The sequence below is a fragment of the Mastigoproctus giganteus genome, chromosome 12, assembly GCF_048544385.1.
Source record: "Mastigoproctus giganteus isolate SK-2022 chromosome 12, ASM4854438v1, whole genome shotgun sequence".
NCBI lineage: Eukaryota > Metazoa > Arthropoda > Arachnida > Uropygi > Thelyphonidae > Mastigoproctus > Mastigoproctus giganteus.
This window is the reverse complement of record NC_143586.1, coordinates 102,069,323-102,089,123: the sequence shown is the minus strand read 5'-3', so window position 1 is coordinate 102,089,123 and position 19,801 is coordinate 102,069,323. Positions and strand designations below refer to the sequence as shown.

At 38.8% G+C, this 19,801-nt stretch overlaps 1 protein-coding gene across 2 annotated transcripts in view; it reads left to right on the top strand.

Moving 5' to 3' along the window:
- Positions 1 to 19,801, top strand: part of LOC150077304 (nucleosome assembly protein 1-like 4) — a 432,049-nt gene that overhangs the window by 115,568 nt on the left and 296,680 nt on the right. For both annotated transcript variants that reach the window (XM_090386809.1, XM_090386808.1), the window contains one exon: positions 19,514 to 19,601. In XM_090386809.1, coding sequence (XP_090242935.1) covers positions 19,514 to 19,601 — 88 coding nt within the window. The remainder of the gene's footprint in view (positions 1 to 19,513; positions 19,602 to 19,801) is intronic.

Below are 19,801 nucleotides of genomic sequence, written 5' to 3'. Positions count from 1 at the left end.
CTTCTGATAAGAAGCATTACCCCACCACCCCTTCTATCTACTCTATCCTTCCTAAATACATTATACAAGCCGTACTGAAACTCATCATCCCCAATTTCCGGGTGGCACCATGTCTCCGTAAGCCCTATTATGTCCGCGTTACTTGTTTTAACCAGCAGTTCGAATTCGCTCATTTTATTGACGACACTTCTAACGTTACTGTATAAACAATTAAGATTTACTGTTCTTGTATATTTAACAACCCTAACACAACCCTTGAAGTTTTTTAGGCTCTCTTCCCTGATATTAGCTACCCGCGCACGTGAAATGTCTTTGGCCCCAGAACATCTAGATAATATGTCCAGTTGGGGTAACAGATAAGAACTCTTAAGGTATGTGCAAGAGTTACATTGACCAATATTATCAGATAAACGCGTGTCAGTATTACCCACATCCCCCCTAACTAGCAGTTTCCCTGAGCCTTTAAGGTATCCTCAATAATACTGGCAAAAACTTTTGCACCACCTTTGTTTAGGTGTATCCCGTCTCTACAAAACAAATTCCTTTTACCTTCCTTCTAATACTAATACTAATACTAAGATCAACAGTGATCACAAAACAGTGTTCAGGTGCTATATTGAAGATGGAACAGCTGTTAATAATATGGATGGAAAATCAGATTCAGAAGCAAGTGTCCCTGAGTCTAATTGAGCATTCAAGCAAAAAGCAACAAGTATTTATAAAGATATTGAGGATAAGTACATCGAACCCCAAACCAAGTTTGTGGCAAGCATCTGGTGGTTTAATAGGTTCAAGCATTGCGCTGGTTTCCACAATGTTAAAATATGTGGTGAAGTCACCAGTGCTGATTCTGCAGCTGCAGAGAAATTTTGTGATGTGTTGGAAAAAATTATTGATGAAGGCGGCTGTTCAATGCAGCAAATTTTTATCGTTGATGAGACTGCTCTGTATTAGAAAAAAATGCTAGATCGAACATATATTGCCAAAGAGGAAAATACAATGCCAGGTTTCAAGGTGTCAAAAGATAGGGCCATGCTCTTGCTTGGGGCTAATTCAGTGAAAGATTACAGATTAAAACCACTGCTTGTGTACCATTCTGAAAATCCTCATTTAAGGGCATCAATAAAGCCACCCTACCCATGCATTTCCGATCGAACCAGAGTGCACGGATAAAAATATCTCTCTCTTTGAGGATTGGTTTAAATGCTGCTTCATTCCCAAAGTTGAAAAATATTGTAAAGACAACGATGTGCCTTTCAAGATTTTGCTTCTATTAGATAATGCTCCTGGACATCTTGCGCATCTAGATGATTTCAATTCAAAAGTTAGTCATTTCTATCCCCAAACACGACTTCACTCATCCAACCTGTGGATGAGTGAAGCTCATGCTCACTGTCAGTGGCTTTGATATTACAAAACCAGAAGAGATTGCAAACACTCTAGGTAGATTGTTCATGGAAATCTCAGCTGTGACATCATACTCGCCACATTTCCAGCACACAAAGCACAAGCTGAAAAATGCTTTTAAATCCAGTGCGGTGTACAATCTTCCCTTCACAATGCCAGAGTTGCACCATGCCCTATCCTCCACTAAACTCACTGCAGCAGGGCAAGATGGAATACGTTACATCATGATAGCAAAACTTATTGAATCTGCCCTCAAGACACTTTCACTGCTCTACAACAGAATATTCAAAGAAAACACTTTCCCCGACACATGGCGGCATGCTTATATTTTTGCATTTCCAAAACTAGGAAAAGATCCTACAAATCCGCAACATTATCGACCTATTGCACTCACCAGCTGTATGTGCATGGTCATTGAAAAAATGGTCAATGCCCAGCTATCCTGGTTTCTAGCTCTAAATGACCTCATAAATCCATCACAGTGTGGGAAGTGTAATCTACATTGTATTTTTGTATTTTGTAATCTGCATTGGAACTTTGACTCGAAAATCAAGTCATACCAGTTATTCCCAGTGTCAGTTTTCTTGGTGTGATATTCGACCAGAAACTCGCCTTCCTTGAACATATAAAATCGCTCCGGATTTCAAGTTTTAAAAAGCTTATCTTAAGAGTTCTATCTGGCATAACGTGGAGAGCTGACCGTTACACACTAATACATCTGTACCATGGTCATGTCTGGACTACAGTTCTGTAGTCTATTGCTCTGCTAGACTAAGCACCTTACGTTGGCTTGATCCAGTACACCACAGTGCTCTTCATCTTGCGCCAGTGGGGGGGGGGGAATACTGCACATCACCGATTCAGAACCTATATGCTGACATGCATGAAACACCCTTGTAGCTATACAGACAAATGCTTTTATTAAATTATGCAGTAAAACTCAAAAGGGCATTCAAACCACCCCACTTGAAATGGACTTTTCTCTCCTAAATGGGAAACCTTTATAGAGCTTTCCCATCTATAAACCCACCAACTGGTATATGTCTTTGCTCATTACAGACTTACTGGCAAATTGATCTTAGTAAGATACAACCTACTGCCTCTCATACAGTCCCATCTTGAATGTATGATATACCGCTCTGTGACTTTTCATTCACAGCATGGGGTAAACACGTCTCAACAAAATATACTACACTAAGAACCCAGCATGGCCACTACACACTGATCTATACAGGTAGATCTAAAACTGACAAGCATGTTGGTGCAGCAGCAGTATTTCCTAACATTACCATATCCAAAACGCTCACACCGAATGTAGTAGCTATACTGTAGAACTCTGTGTTATCCACATAGCCTTAAACTACACACTCTCAAGAACCATATTGCACAGCTTTGTATATACCGACTCCATTAGTGCTATCCAAGCTATACAACACAATACAAAGAATGATAATGCCTTACTTAGACAGATCTGGAATACTCTGACCAAATTAAACCAGAAGAAATAATAAGTTCTCTTTTGTTGGATCCCTGGTCACTCTGGAATTTCTGGAAATGAAAAGGCCAACCTAGCAATGTTGCCCTTGCGCCGTAAAGCCCCCAACAAACAACAACAAATGTGATAAAAATAACAGGCATTTACTGTAATTATTTTATGGCACAAGCATAAAAAATAATAATTGTTCAGATTATTGACATTTTGAATTATTGCCGTTTGGATTTTCAGCGCTACTGGAATTACCATTGCAAACCAATCCATTGGTTTGCCATCGCTGCCCAAGCCCGCAATTCATGTAGCTGTCTCTTTATACTTGTTTCATTCTTTGTAATGGCATAGGTAATTTTCATACAACTGTAGTATTGCTTTATTTATGTACACACAGAGATATTACAGGGTGATTCACTACCAGTGCGACAAACTTGCAGGAGGTGTAGGGGGCACAAAGACGAATCGGAATCACATAGCATTGCAGGCTCCGAAATGCCTTCGTCATGCGGTTAGAGGACGTTGAATGGGAGATCGCGTGAACAGCAATCCCGCTTTAAGTCAGCATTTGTGAACCAGTTCCCGAGGCAGTAGGATGGACGAGTATTCAAACGTTGAACTGGCCGACATGCACCTCGCGTATGGAGCTGCGGACTGTAGCGGGCGCACCAATCTGCGCTTGTACCGGAAACGTTTCCTGCACAGCCGTGCTCCTCCTCATACGATTTTCGCACGTGTGCACAGAAGGTTACATGAGACTGGTTGTTTCACGAGAGGTACCATGGATCGAGAGCGAACGACGAGGACGCCAGACAATGAGGAGAATGTCCGTCTTGCAGAAGGCAATCAGAGTACAAGTACTCGAGCGATAGGCCAACAATTGAGTATTTCCCAATCCACTGTATGGAGGATACTGTCAACAAGCCAAATGAGTTCATACCATCTGCAACGCGTCCAATCATTGGAGCCTGCAGATTATCCACTCCGGAGGACTTTTCCTACTTGGTTTCTTCAACAGAAACGGTTCGCAAATGCTGACTTCCAGCAGGATCTCTGTTCACACGACCTCCCGTTCAACGTCTTCTAACGCATGACAAAGGCATTTCGGACCCTGCAATGCTATGTGATTCCGATTCGTCTTTGTGCCCCCTACACCTCCTGCAAGTTTGTCGCAGTGGTAGTGAATCACCCTGTATATAGATAGAACGAGTGGGTGCGAGAGTACACGTGAACAGGTGAAGTTTTTACGGGCTCCAGCAAATAGAGAAGTTTTGCTTTTTTATTGACTTAAATTGGCATATTAATTTATTTTTTAGAGTTGCTTTATATTCCTAGTAACAATATTTTAGTTTAATTTGAATTTAGATAGAGATTTTGTAGGTTATTACTTAGTATCAGTAAGGGTATCAAATCCACGTGTTGAACAGGTTTTGCAGTCCCGCGAATGCAAAGTTTTTAATTATACTTAGCCACTTTATTGACTTAATTGTTAGATTAAATTATTTTCTATAAGTAGCTTATAGACCTAGTCAAGATTCGTGGTTTATATTTAATTTAGATAGCGCGATTTGGAAAGTAAATAATACCTTGTGTCCGTAGATTAACCATTCGTAACTTGCCATCATTGTTATATGATACAACGGTGCACCGAACTAGATAGTGTAAGGTCTAACGGAAAACTAGAAAGCGAGTATAGTAGTATCAGTTAATCAGTAAAATTTATTAATCTTATTAAATTTCATTGTCAATTGAATTGTACTTTAACTAAATAAATATAACGACCTAGTTTTTAGAAACGTAACATCATAAATTAATACATAAGTTGACAGGGGATAAGAAAGTCATATAACGTAAATCTGAGATAACATTTGATACCGAAATACATATATATATAGTGTTATAACTGCATTGGGATATAAGTTTAGGGTTATATTTTGTATTGGAATTTTATTGAACTTGAATAGAAATCATGACTCAGAGCAGAGCAGCAAAGCAAAAGGCTCAAACTAATGGAAGTGCTGTGGCTCGGGGAGACAGTTGTCCTCTGGATTACAGTCTATTGAAACGCACTGCTTGTTTGATGTTTGTGGAGCAATCAGGAAAGGGACATGATATTGCCAAGGGGAATGTCTTTGTGTGTGCGCGCGCGATGTAAGGATTGCAAGGAAATCATGTGCGACCTCAGCATTGTTATGGGCTTATATGAGAGCTTGAAGGACAAGATGGATACCCTCGAAGGATTTAAATTGAGGGGCCCATCAAGCTCTCAGCTGCCCACATCAGTGCCAGAGCTTTCACTTGAACATCAAGCAACACAGCAGCAAACCCCAAGGCAGAATGCGCTGGTCCCAAAGGAACTAGTTGTTGCAGGTAACTCTATTGTCAGTGAAACGGGGAACATATTGTGCAAAAAGGATAGATGGAACAGGACCAGGGTATGTCTGCCAGGGAAAAAGGTTGATGACATTGTAGAGCAGATATCATCTTTTAAGGGCAGAAAGGGTCATATTGTTGTACACGTTGGCACTAATGGTATTAAGAGTAGGAGACTGGCGGAATTACTTAACAAGTACAAGCCAATGCTGAAAAAAATCCGTGAGTTAGGATTGAATTTGAAAGGGTCTGCAATTCTGCCCAGACACGATAGGAGGGAGTATATGATGAGAGCTCTGTCGATCAATTCGGCCCTGGAGAGATAGTGCAAGGCTTAAGGGATAGAATTTTTCTCATCCTGGTCTGTGCTTGTTAACAGGAGAGTCTGCTTCTACAGGGAGGGAATACACTTAAATAGAAAGGGTGCAAGAATATTTGCTGATGCTATCGAGGCAGAGTTAGATGAGTTGGAAAACTACTAGCTTGGGGGATACACAGACAAATAGATTAGCTGCTGGCAGAGGTAAAAGTGATTCTTGCACTACTTCTCTTGAAATGCAATTGAGCAGCAGCCTGGAAAGCAAGGCAATGGGGATTTCCAGGACTGCTGGGAGTCATAGTGGAACAAGTAAATACATGGGCTGTGTTAGGGTAACTAAGAGTAGAAACAGGTGCATGTATATTTGCATGTACACCAATGCTAGGAGTATAGTTAATAAATTCAATGAGCTTGAAGTGTTAGTCAAGACATCAAAGGCAGATATTGTTGTGATATCAGAGACATGGTGTCACACAGACATCAGCAGTGCAGAACTGAATTTGGAGAGTACAGTGTATACAGAAAGTATAGACGGGACAGAAAGGGAGGATGGGTTATGCTGTTAGTTAAGAAACACAAAATCTAAGGAAGTGCATCCAATTGATGTTGGTGGACAATGCAATGTTGAGTCTGTTTGGTGTGACATAAGCACCAGGAAAGGAAAAATGAGAGTAGCTGTGTGTTATAAGCCTAATGAATCTGATGAGTATAATGAGCAATTGTGCAGAGAAATAGATAGAGTGGGCCAGTAAATCAGAGTGCCTTATAATGGGGGATTTTAATTTCCCAGAGATTGACTGGAATTTGTGGGTTCGTCACTCACGCACTAGAAAGGCTTTTGTGGATTTATTGGATGATTGTTTTCTACAGCAGCATGTTTGGAAGGCAACTAGAGGGAGTAATACTCTTGATCTGATTATCAGTAGTGATTCTTTATGCATTAAGAATCTACAGATAAAGGAACCATTAGGTGGCAGTGATCACAGTGTGCTTAAGTGGGTTTTACTCAAAGAGGTGACTACCATCAAGGGTAAAGAGAAGGGTTTTCGCTTTCGTAAAAGTGACTACGGTGGTCTGTGACAGTATTTAAATTCTATACGGTGGGACCAACTGATGATGTTACCAACAGCTAATTCAAAATGAGAAGTATTCAAAGAATTAATCTTGGAAGCTACTAAACTTTACATACCAACAAAGAAATATTGTTCAAGGTTTAGGCCTAAATGGATGTCAGATGAACTAATGAGACATACGACAGAGAAGAAAAATGCATGGGATACATATAAATTAATGGGTGACATGGAAGCCTACTATAGATATAAGCTGGTCTGTAACCAAGTTACAAAGGAGGTTAGGCAGGCGAAGGCAGATTATGAGAAATCTTTGGCAAAGGATGCAAAGAAAGACAGCAAAGAGTTCTTTGCTTATGTAAACTCTAGAAGGAAGGGGGATGAATGAGATTTGTCCACTGGATATCGATGGTTCAACCGAATATTTTGCATCTACTTTCACACGTGAGTTATTCAGGGAGGTGTATTCAACTCTACCAGTAAGCTAGATAATCTTGTAATAATTGAGAGTAAAGTGGAGGAGAAATTGTAGAAGATAAACGTAAGAAAGCACCTGGGGTGGATGGAATCTGTCCAATTATATTAAAGGAGGCAGCAAAGGAAGTAAGCAAACCCTTAGCCATAATTATGAGAGCTTCCCTGGACTCAGGGGAGGTACCCATGGACTGGAGATGTGCAAATGTGACCCCAATCCACAAAGGAGAGACAGGTAATTACAGACCTGTTAGTTTAACTTCTGTTCCATGGAAATTAATGGAGGCACTGGTTAAAGAAGCATTGCAGGATCATTTAGACAAGACTTCAGTTATAGCTTGGACACAACATGGATTTGTTAAGGGGAAGTCTTGTCTGACTAATTTGATTGGATATTATGATGTAGTCACAAAGGAACTGGATGCAAAAAATAACTTTGATATCATATATTTGGATCTTAGAAAGGCCTTTGATACTGTTGCACACGGAAGACTGCTGCAGAAATTGGTGCAGTGTGGCATTGGCGGCAAATTGCTGCTATAGATAAAGGGATGGTTGAGTGGGAGAAGACAGAGAGTGGTAATCAATGGACACTGCTCTTCGTGGACTAATGTTATTAGTGGAGTCCCTCAGGGTTCAGTGTTCGGTTCATTATTGTTTTCTGTATTTATAAATGATATTGATGATGGTATATCTGGCTTAATGTCCAAGTTTGCAGATGATACGAAGGTTGGCAGGGTTGTTAATGACAGTAATGACAGTACACTGCTGCAACTAGGAAAGTTGAGCAGATGGGCTGTGAGGTGGCAAATGAAGTTTAACATTGAGAAATGTAAAATACTACATATGGGAAGCAGTAATCCCAGAGTAACGTATCAACTCTGTGGTACCACACTGACAGTGGTAGAGAATGAAAAGGACCTGGGGGTAATTGTGCAGGCAGATGTGAAGTTTTCTGAGCAGTGCAGATGGTCTGCAAGAGTAGCTCATGGTGTCTTGTCAATGATATGCAGGAATTTTTCCAACAGGGATAAGGAGGTGATTATCCCTTTGTATATAAGGCAATGGTCAGACCACACCTTGAGTACTGTATACAGGTCTGGAGGCCTCATTCTAAGAAGAATGTAGAGCTGTTGTAACGAGTACAGAGAAGGGCAACAAGATTAGTGATTACAGTGTCTGTAGACTAGGCACCTGCGAGTAGATCTGACTGAGGTGTATAAATCCTGGAATGGTTTGAGCATGCTCAATGCTGATTGGATTCTTCCTCTTGCTCCGAATAATCACCTGAGAGGGCATAAATTCAAATTGAGGAAAGACAGATGTAGTATAGATGTGTGTGATCGTGTGTTCCAGCAATCAACCACCCGTTTTAGCCAGCGGGTGGTTGATTGCTGGAACAAACTTCCATCTGTCGTAGAAGTTGAAGCTTAAGTAGATTCAAGGCAGAACTTGACAAACATTTGGAGCAAGGGGATGGGTGAAATAAGGATTCTTTTTTTTTTTTTTTTTTTTTTTGTTGTTGATGCTATATAAGCTTGCTTTCTTGCATCGTGTGCCCTTGCTAATGCTAATATATATATGTATATATATATATATATATATACACGCAGGGTGATTCACTACCAGTGCGACAAACTTGCAGGAGGTGTAGGGGACACAAGGACGAATCGGAATCACATAGCATTGCAGGGTCCGAAATGCCTTCGTCATGGGGTAGAGGACGTTGAACGGGAGGTCGCATGAAGTGCGATCCTGCTGGAAGTCAGCATTTGCGAACCGTTTCTGTTGAAGAAACCAAGTAGCAAAAGTCCTCCGGAGTATATAATCCGCAGGCTCCAATGATTGGACGCGTTGCAGATGGTATGAACTCATTTGGTTTGTTGACAGTATTCTCCATACAGTGCATTGGGAAATACCCAATCGTTGGCCTATTGCTCGAGTACTCGTGCTCGGATTGCCTTCTGCAAGACGTAGGACATTCTCCTCATTGTCTGGCGTCCTCATCGTTCACTCTCGGTTCATGGCACCTCTCGTGAAACAACCAGTCTCACGTAACCTTCTGTGCACACGTGCGAAAATCGTATGATGAGGAGCACGCCTTTGCGGGAAACGTTCCTGGTACAAGCGCAGAGCGGCGCGCCTATTACAGTCCGCAGCTCCATACGCAAGGTGTATGTTGGCCAGTTCAACGTTTGAATACTCGTCCATCCTACTGCCTCGGGAACCGGTTTGCAAATGCTGACTTCCGGCGGGATCGCTGTTCACGCGACCTCCTGTTCAACGTCCTCTACCGCATGACGAAGGCATTTTGGACCCTGCAATGCTATGTGATTCCGATTCGTCTTTATGCCCCCTACAGCTCCTGCAAGTTTGTCGCACTGGTAGTGAATCACCCTGTATATATATAGTAGAAGTAAATTACAATACCTGAATTATATGTAAAAACTACTGGGAAAAAAAATTACCAAGTAAAAAGTAAAAATGTCAGGACAGAATAATGCCATCACTAGAGTAAACATTACATATTCCTGCTAATATAAGTGCCATGTCTCTATATTTATATTTTAACTATATAGCCTAATATTAGTGCGCGACCATGGCCTAAAAAGTGAAACAAATATCCACCATAACTAGCGAAGCCATACTTAATCCAAAATTAACATAATAACAAATCAAGAATATCATGATGCCGTTACTGCACAAAGCTTACATTGAAAGGTACATCAACTTGGGGCTAGCGCCTCTCAATATATGCCATCAGTAACAGCACGAGCCATCTGATTCTGCGAGTTACGTGCCAGTCACACCTTATTAATATAAGCCAAATCTAGCATATAAAATAACCAAAAAGTCAATTTTGAATATTTTGAATTAAAAAAAAAAAAAAAAAAAAACACCAAGTTAAAGTTATATGCGAAACTTGCCGAATATGACTTCCAAAATAAAATAATTTTTTTTTTTTTTTTTTTTTTTAAGAACTGTTGCCTGGCAAAATATGACTGCTAGCCCTACAGATAGCTTTACTCTTACCATATTTACACAAGTGTTTCTGTTACTGTAGCTAAATGGGTGGGAAAAAGCAAAGGGCATAAGCCAAAGAAATAGGCGAACGGAGTAGGCAGAAGCAATGGTGGTAGTGCCTCAATTTCCCTTGAATTACTCTAATAGATTTCGAGGCAGAAGAAATTAGAGTTAGAAAGCGAATAGATAAAAGAATAGGTAAAGACAGTAAGCTACTTCGGAACATTTTACCGGGGGTGTATATCCCCGTCCCTTAGTGTAGGGTTCCTGGTAATTCGTTGGGTGAAGAATTTTGTGCTGTTACAACTAAGATTAAGCGACTTAGATGCATAAGTGAACGCCTAAGTAATGCATCACTTAGATGCATGCATAAGTGATGCATTAAGTATCGCAAGATAATCCTCTAGGAAAAGGCAAAGATTTTAGTGATACGTTGGCGCCAACAATAATGCAAAAAGACAAAGATTTTTACCAATACTTTTGAGCTACAAAAACTTGGTCTGACCCAAGTTACAGCGAGAAACAAAAGAAGGTTCAAAGCTCCCTCTTTAGACTCATACGATCAGGAAAATAGCATCTGCGAATTAGAAGCGATATGAGTAAAGGCGACCTCTGATGTGAGAGAGAGAGAGAGAGAGAGAGAGAGAGAGAGAGAGAGAGAGAGAGAGAGAGAATTTATTCCTTCTCATAGAACAACCATGGGTACAACTTTTCCAGAGCATAAGACACAGATCAACTGTTCAATGAGGATACCTAGTATATACTTATATACATAAGTTCCATCTAAGACATCACTTCAGGGCCCCGGGTGCCAAGCGATAGTGTCCAAGCGATTTTCTTAAGTGATATATAGTGCTCTTTCTAAGTGATTTCGTTATATTTTCTTTCCAGTGCTTTTCTCATCCTTATTTCTTTATAAGTGGTTCTGTACTTAACAGGTCCTAAGTAAGAACCCAGAAAGGAAAATTACCTTTCTTTTCCTAGTATATTCATTAATTTTCGCACTAACAAACTAACCTCTCCAACCGCTTGGCCACTAGGTGGCACTGCTCCTGCCTCCACGTGGCGGGGCTGGAAGTCTGGGAGAAGAAATCCACTCTTCCAGGACTAAAAGGAGCAACGATGGACAAAAATAAACAGTCCTCGTGTGGATCTTATGATTCAGAACTAGACAAACATAATCCAGATCATGACGACACAAATGTATCCCATGCTAAGAGACAAAAAAAAGAAGGAATGGATAAGATCACACCACTCTTTCTAATACTACACTCCTCCACAGACCAACCACTGAGTAAGCTGTCCCCATTTTTGATACAGAAATGTCTCGAAAATGTGGCTGGCCCTCCAAAAATGGTTCGGCGATTAAGATCCGGAGATTTATTGATTGAAATGACCGAACATCGACATGCTGAGAGGCTATTGAAAATTTCTACTTTCGGTGGAGAATTCCACCGAAGGTTACCCCACATGCCACCTTAAACTCCTCTAAAGGGGTAATATCAGAGTGGGATTTATTAAACGTATCAGAGGATGAACTTGTGCATGAACTAAGAGATCAAAACGTAGTACAAGCCAAAAGAATTGTGATTAAAAGAGATGGAGAACCTGCTCCCACACGCACGGTGATCCTAACATTCAAAACACCAAATCTGCCTACTTCTATTAAAGCTGGTTATCTTAGATGCCAAGTAAGACCATACATCCCAAATCCAGTCCGGTGCTTTAAGTGCCAAAAATTTGGTCATTCCCAAGCTGTCTGCAGAAGTGTAGCCACTTGTGCTAACTGCGGATCAAAAGAGCATACACACACAAACTGTAACACTGAAGTGCAAATTTGTCCTAACTGCCATGGTAACCACTCTGCCTTCTCTAAGGAATGCCCTCAATGGAAAAGAGAAAAGAATATTCAAAAATATAAGATAGAGCAGAAAGTATCCTATCAAGAAGCTAAAAAACATTTTGCAGCACCTGCTAAGTCACCTACATATGCTTCAGTTACCCAACGGCTACGCTCAGTAGAAACTCAGACAGACCGCTCAGTCCCTCCAAATATCTCAATATCTGGTTGGGCTAAATCGCTCCTCTCCTCATCAAAGGAAAAATCTACTCCTAAATATGCTACTCGAGAAGCAAATACTCCTGTAACAATACCTCCAGATAAGAAGCCTAATGAGCAACCAAATGAACGAGCCAAGACTCCTGAAAGAAGCAACACTACTAAATTTATACCCGATACCATGGATATTGATGAAAAGATAGATGAAGATGATTCAATTCTTGAGATTCATCCAGAGGATGACATTGACACGGGTAGGCCAGTCTTCCCAAAAAAAGAAAAAGCAAAAGTAGACAAGCGCAAACAAAAAAATCCGCCCTAAGAAACCAAACCCTCCTTTTAAAACCAAACAATGCACACAGTAATTCAATGGAATTGTCGCGGATTTCGTGCTAATATCGATGACCTCTACGATCTCCTAAGTGAATATAAGCCCGTCGCAGCATGCATACAAGAAACAAACCTGACGAATGCAGTATCTATAACAGTTAAACACTTCACCATGTACAGAAAAGATAGAAACTGCTCTAATACAACACACGGAGGAGTGGCGCTGTTAGTAAACTCTTCAATTCCCTCCAGACCTGTTCCCTTGCAAACACCGTTGGAGGCAATTGCAGCCCGTATCACCATAGGCATAACAATAACCTTAGTCTCATTGTATCTGTCACCAAACCACGCTTACACCCTTGATGATTTAGATGACCTAGTAGGACAAATACCCGCTCCTTTCTGTATTCTGGGTGACTGGAATGGCCATAACCCTCTATGGGGTTCTCAACAACTTGACTGCAGAGGGAAAATAATTGAGAAATTCCTGGATAAACACAATCTAACTATTTTAAACACAGGTGATCACACATATGTTCATGTACCATCTGGCTCAAGCTCTGCCATTGACCTAACAGTATGTTCTCCAACAATATTTCCTCTCATTGACTGGACAGTTACTGACAATCCTCTTGGTAGTGATCACTTTCCAATCATCTGTAATTTCTGTACAAGTTCTCCTCCGATCAACAGAATTAGAACAATTTGGAAATTTGACAAGGCCAACTGGGCTAAATATCAAGAAATAGCTCATTTAGATTCCATTATCATTGCTACTGACAAGATAGATTCTGCAGTAAGCTATATCACAGAACGAATAATGACAGCCGCTGAATCCGCTATCCCAAAATCATCATTTAAAATCCGACTCCATCCAAAAATGTGGTGGAACGAAGCATGTAGCATTGCTAAAAGAGAAAGAAATAAGTCCTGGAATCAGTTTAGAAAACATCCAACCACAGCCAACCTCCTACAGTTTAAAAGAGCAAGGGCTAAGGCTCGTTATATAAGACGAACGAGTAAAAAAGAAGCATGGTCACGCTATGCTGCCACAATAAACAGATTCACAGATACTGCTACAGTCTGGAAAAAAATCAAACGTATCAATGGCAAATACCCACTTGTTACTTCCCCAATTCTATTTCTGAGAGGAAATGAAATTTCTGAACCCGAAGAACTTGCTAATGCATTTGGCTCGTCTTTTGAATCACTCTCAGCTGTCTCCGCCTATGAACCAGCCTTTCAGATGCTAAAACGCAATACAGAAAAGTATAAACTGAATTTTAATTCCGCTCTCCAACTTTCATACAATCTGCCGTTGACCATGACTGAATTGCTTAATGCGCTCACAAAAGTGAAACACAGTGCTCCAGGTCCTGATGGAATTTATTACTCAATGATTTCCCATTTAAGTGAAAGATCATTAAGTGCTCTCTTACTACTCTATAATAGAATTTTCTTAGAGGAATATTACCCCACCAGCTGGTGCCATTCTTATGTGCTAGCCTTCCCGAAACCAGGAAAAGACCACACAGACCCAGCAAACTATCGACCTATCTCCTTAACAAGTAGCTTGGGAAAAACAATGGAAAAAATGCTTAACACCCGACTAACGTGGTATTTGGAGACTCAAAACATTCTGAGTCCAAGCCAATATGGTTTTCGGAGAAGTAGATCGACGCTCGATCTCATTATCAAAGCAGAAGCAAATATTCGGAACGCCTTTCTAAGAAATGAGCACTTTGTTATGATATGCATTGACATCGAGAAAGCATTTGATACAACTTGGCATTATGGGATTCTTCGGGACTTACATAAATCTGGTCTTCGGGGTCATCTCCCGAAATTCATTCAGAACTTCCTATCTAACAGATCCTTCCAAGTCCTCTACCACTCGTCACTTTCTGGCACATATGTTCAAGAAGAGGGAATTCCCCAGGGCTCAGTGCTGAGTGCAACACTTTTTGCCATCAGGATCGATTCTATAACTAATAGTATACCAAACACAGTTGATGCATACCTGTATGCTGATGACCTTGCCATCTCATGTCATTCTCAAAATATGCGACTTATTGAGAGACAACTACAAGTCACCATTAATAGAATAGTCTCTTGGGCCAAAAACAATGGCTACAGAATTTCTAAACCGAAAACAACTGCAGTACACTTCTGTCGTAAACGTACATTACATCCTGATCCAAACCTTCAGTTAGACTCCCATTGTATTACATTTCAACCAAGCACTCGTTTTCTTGGTATAATACTTGATAAAAAATTAAACTTCCTTGAACATATAAAATATATTCGTACCAGCTGTCTTAAGAAACTAAATATTCTCAGAGTAATCTCCTCTATGTCATGGGGTGCAGATCGGTACATGTTGCTACATTTATACCGCTCATTAATTAGATCCCGCTTAGACTATGCATCTCCTGCATACGCCTCAGCCAGGCCAAGTGTACTGAAATGGCTTGATCCCATTCATCATAGCGCACTTCGAATAGCACTGGGTGCCTTTCATACATCTCCCATTTTAAGTCTATATACGGAAGCCAATGAACCGCCGCTAGACCTTCGGCGACAAATTCTTCTCCTAAACTATGCCGCAAAAATCAGCAGCTTTCCACATCACCCTATATGGCAATATCTCTTCAGACCAAAATGGGAAAACCTCTATCGTACTAAATCACGTCTCAACAAACCATCTGGCATTAGGCTTCAAGCTCTAAACACTAGCTGGGGAATCAGCATGAATAACATAATGCAGGATACTAGCATGCAAATCCAGCCATGGCAAATACCCACAATATACGTTGACAGATATTTTCAGAAATGGGGGAAGAATAATCTTCCAGATATTAACATCAGACAATTACATCTGGCCCACTCAATTCAGTTTAGGAGTTATATGCAGATATATACAGATGGATCCAAGACTGCCAGTAAGGTTGGTACAGCTGTAGTCCTGCCGGATGCTATCATCGCTGAACAGCTTCCCTCAGAATGTAGTAATTATACTGCTGAGTTGTATGGTATTTTACTAGCCCTGGAGAAAATAAAAGAAGCCTCATATACTCAATCCATAATATATACCGATTCATTAAGTGCCGTCAATTGTATGCAAAGTAAATGCCCCAACAGTCATCCTCTGGTACAACAAATCTGGACTCAGTTAATGGCAATTCATGCACGTGGTCACCGCATTATTTTTTGTTGGATTCCTGGTCACTCTGGAATCCCAGGAAATGAACAGGCAGATTTAGCTGCCAAAAATGCTTCAAATCCTATTTCTTACAATTTCAAGACACCTTATGTTGACTATAAATCCATTATACAGCAGACCTCTAAAGAACAGTGGAAACATATATGGGAAAAAGAATTACATAACAAACTTTTTGAAATAAAGAAAGAACCCAAACAGTGGCGCTCCAGTCTGAGAGGAAATAGAAAAGAAGAAACTGTACTAGCACGACTGCGCATAGGTCACACATACCTCACTCACAGTTATCTATTAAGAAAGGAAGATGCCCCACAATGCAGTAACTGTTCATGTCCACTCACTGTAAAGCATATCGTTATCGAATGCCCGCTATATCTAAGAGAACGAAAAACTGCTTTCTCCTTACTTTCCAAAAATTGCAATCAATTAACACTACGTAATATTCTGGAAGATCGTCAAGATATGGATGACGTTTTTGTTTTCCTAAAATCAATTGATAAATATCACCTTGTTTAAATTTTTATCAGAATCAGCATCAACAGCAAAGATATACTAGTCAGAAATCAGTGCATTATAGCCACAGTTGCTGATGCACCAACAAACCTAACAACAACAACAACATCACTTCAGTGTGATCCCAAATTCCTAACAATATCTTGCGGGCATATATTAACATGCCATAATTTTATTGCAATAAAAATAGCTCTACGTGGATGTCTAAATATAAATTTACGAGGAAAGCCATTTTTACATAGCTTGTTGATAAAATCAGTTAGTGATGCTATGATATTAATTCGACTATTGCATATTCTTATTATTCTTAATCCTTGTGATTTAATTACATTACTATGAATTCTACGTGATCTGTTCGAATACCAATGCGTGATATTTGTAGTTTCAAAATTAAAGTCAGTACGTTTGTCATACACTTTAGTATCAACCTTCCCAGCATTAATTTTAATGCCGATATCTAAAAATGTTGCAGCAATAAAACTATCATTATTAGTACATTCAAGCTGCAGATACGAAGGATGAAAAGTTACCATTTCCTGCAGAAAATTTGGCTCATTGAGTGCTATAAGATCGTCAATATATCTATAAAGTATAGCATTTTTGTTAAATTTACTTTCAAAGTGGTGTAAATATAGGTTGGCCACAATACATGAACTACATACACCCATGGCTATACCCGTATGTTGCCTATAAACCGTACTTCCATTAACTGTAAAGCAATTAAATAGACAAAGGTCTATTAAATTATCCCAATAATATTTATCACAAGGGATAACCCTATAATATTCGTTCAAAATTCAAAAATTTGTTCAAATCAAATTTTTGAAGTCGTATGTACCAATATGACTAATGTTTGTGGTATTGGTATTAAGATAATCTAAAACCTTACCATTATTTAATATAATCTTCGTGTCTCCTACTAATACTATTTTTAACAACGTTTCCAGCTTTTTATGTGGTGCTTCTACCTAACTATCTCTACAAGAGGTTATAAACCTAAATGCTATTGGGGATTTATGAAACTTAGGGATCCAATGTACACATGGAAACTTGATGTTATAGTAGTTGAGATTTAACCTTTTTCTCATAGCTATCAGTCTTTTTTTTTTTTGGCAATATTACTGTTAGTTTCCACTTTCTTATATGTGGTGCTACTATTAAGCTCTTTAGCCAAAGAGTCGATATAAAACTTTTTACAGATAATCCCATAGTTGTTGGCAGCCTTGTCAACAGTGGTTATAATAAATTTCGATTGCAGGTCTAATATCTGCTGCTTAATTAACTTTAAATCAAAAATCTTGTCTCTCTCATGCTATTGGAATGTACTCTGAACCTGATTTTTCAATGCTTCGTATACAAGGCAGGTCCACATATGGAAAGCCTCTACTGGCATGCTGTATTTGTATGCCAATTTTAGGCCAAATTTTGCTAAATCTATACAGATTTGCTTAATACTAACCCTAAAACAGGGTCTAAATTTAAAATCATAGGTTAACAATTTCCTGAGTTCATTCTGCTTGACAATTCCCAGGTCTCCTGTTATTACATGCTTATGGTGTTTATCGACATAAGAATGATACTCTGGTAAATGGCATAAGCAAAGGGCATCATTCTCTGTAATACTCAACTTTGTAGCCTCATGTTTGTAGTTACAAACTTTAAGTCCAATTGGCTTAACATAGCTGAACCTAGTTCCAATAATGGAGTTAGATAACGGCAGTGCATGGTTAAAACTATTAAGAATTAGAGCTAGATTTATGCCATCTAAGACCTTATATGAAAATTTAAAACTTATGAACTCCTTTGAGCTTAAAATTTTATTACCCAGTTTAAACTTAATGTCCGATAACAGATGTTCCAAGTGCACATTAGTGAATTTATAATCTCTGCTTACTTTAGGCAATGCTTTCAACTGACTAACCTTCAAACCAAACATCAAATTATGAATGGTCTTAATACCAATAACAAGTTGATCCCAAGACTTTATCAAATCTGAAAAATTACCTATCATATCTACTTTACATAAATCCTTGTTGCTTCTGTCTTGCAAAATCTTTTGACTATAACACCTAATTGTAGTTGTTTTTACTAATTGGAATGCACTATTTATAATAGTGCATTCCAATTAGTAATTATAAATATAACATTGCTCATATTTATAATTTGCAAAGCAATGCCCGTTAAATTTGCTATTCAATCCATAAGGATAAATCGATTTTTGCTTCAGAATATGTAGGTTTTCTAAACTTAATCTATCCTTGCCATCAAAGGTAATTATAAAGATAGGTTAAGTTTAGAAAACCTACATATTTAAGTTATGAAACTGAAAACGTTGCAACTCTATATCATTTTTATTCCTAAATGACCTGATATGCGATCTGTGAACATTGATTCTTATATGCAGTGGTCCACCTGTTTGCCCTACATATTTGGCCCCACATTTGATTAGATAGACAGCTCCACTGGTTTGGCAAAAAGCCCGGAAGTTATTCCCTGCAATATCTAACTGTGATGGGTTCATAACTGGACATGTTTGGAAGAGCTCTTTACCAAAACTTCTAAACTTAAGCTCATTAATATGTCCAGTGTTGGTTGCTGAATGTTTCTGCATGTTATTGTTAACTTCACTATTACCTGGCGACTCTAAAACTGATGTCTCATTAGAACTTAGAGCATCGAATGCTACCTGGCCAGTAAGATTACTTATCAGTTCACCCAGAGCCTCAGTGGAAACTTCGGTACAGTTCAGCCTACGCGACCAACGTAGTATCTTATTATCCTTAGCTGCATAATAACTCATTAACCAATTATTTCAAAAATTAATTAAAACTATACAAAACTTCATCCATTATAGCTGAACTAATGGTAGCCCTGCAAGCAACAGGAAGGACTAAATTAGGACTAGAAATTTTTAAGCCATATGCAACGATTTAAAGTAACAATTTAAAGCAATATGTTTCTCCTGGTAGACAAGTCAAGATGCAGGCAGATCACATAGCGAACATTTATATAGTAGAAGTAAATTGCAATACCTGAATTAAATGTAAAAACTACTAAAAAAAAATATATATATATATATATCTTTTATATATATATATATATATTATACACTTAATTCCCTAGAGATAGATACCATTAAATAAAATTGACTAATATATATTTATATATATATATATGTGTGTGTGTGTGTGTGTGTGTGTGTGTTTATTTTATTTATTTATTTATTTATTTATTTTAGCAAAAAGTTTATATGCAAAAAATGCAGAAATATTGGATCTAAAGCAGAATAGAATCAATATGGAAACTACAAACTTCTCATTTGAAAGGTATTTTGTAATTTGGTACAATATTAACCCCATAATGCACATTCTGGTTTTTAACCAGAAAAAAAAAAAATGGTTTCTTGTGATTTTAAATATCTGTGTATATAGAAATTTTCAAAATGAAAATATGCCAAATATATGTATTGTTAACTTTTTCAGGTTTAATACAAATTTGTGACATCAAGTATATAAGAGAATCTCAG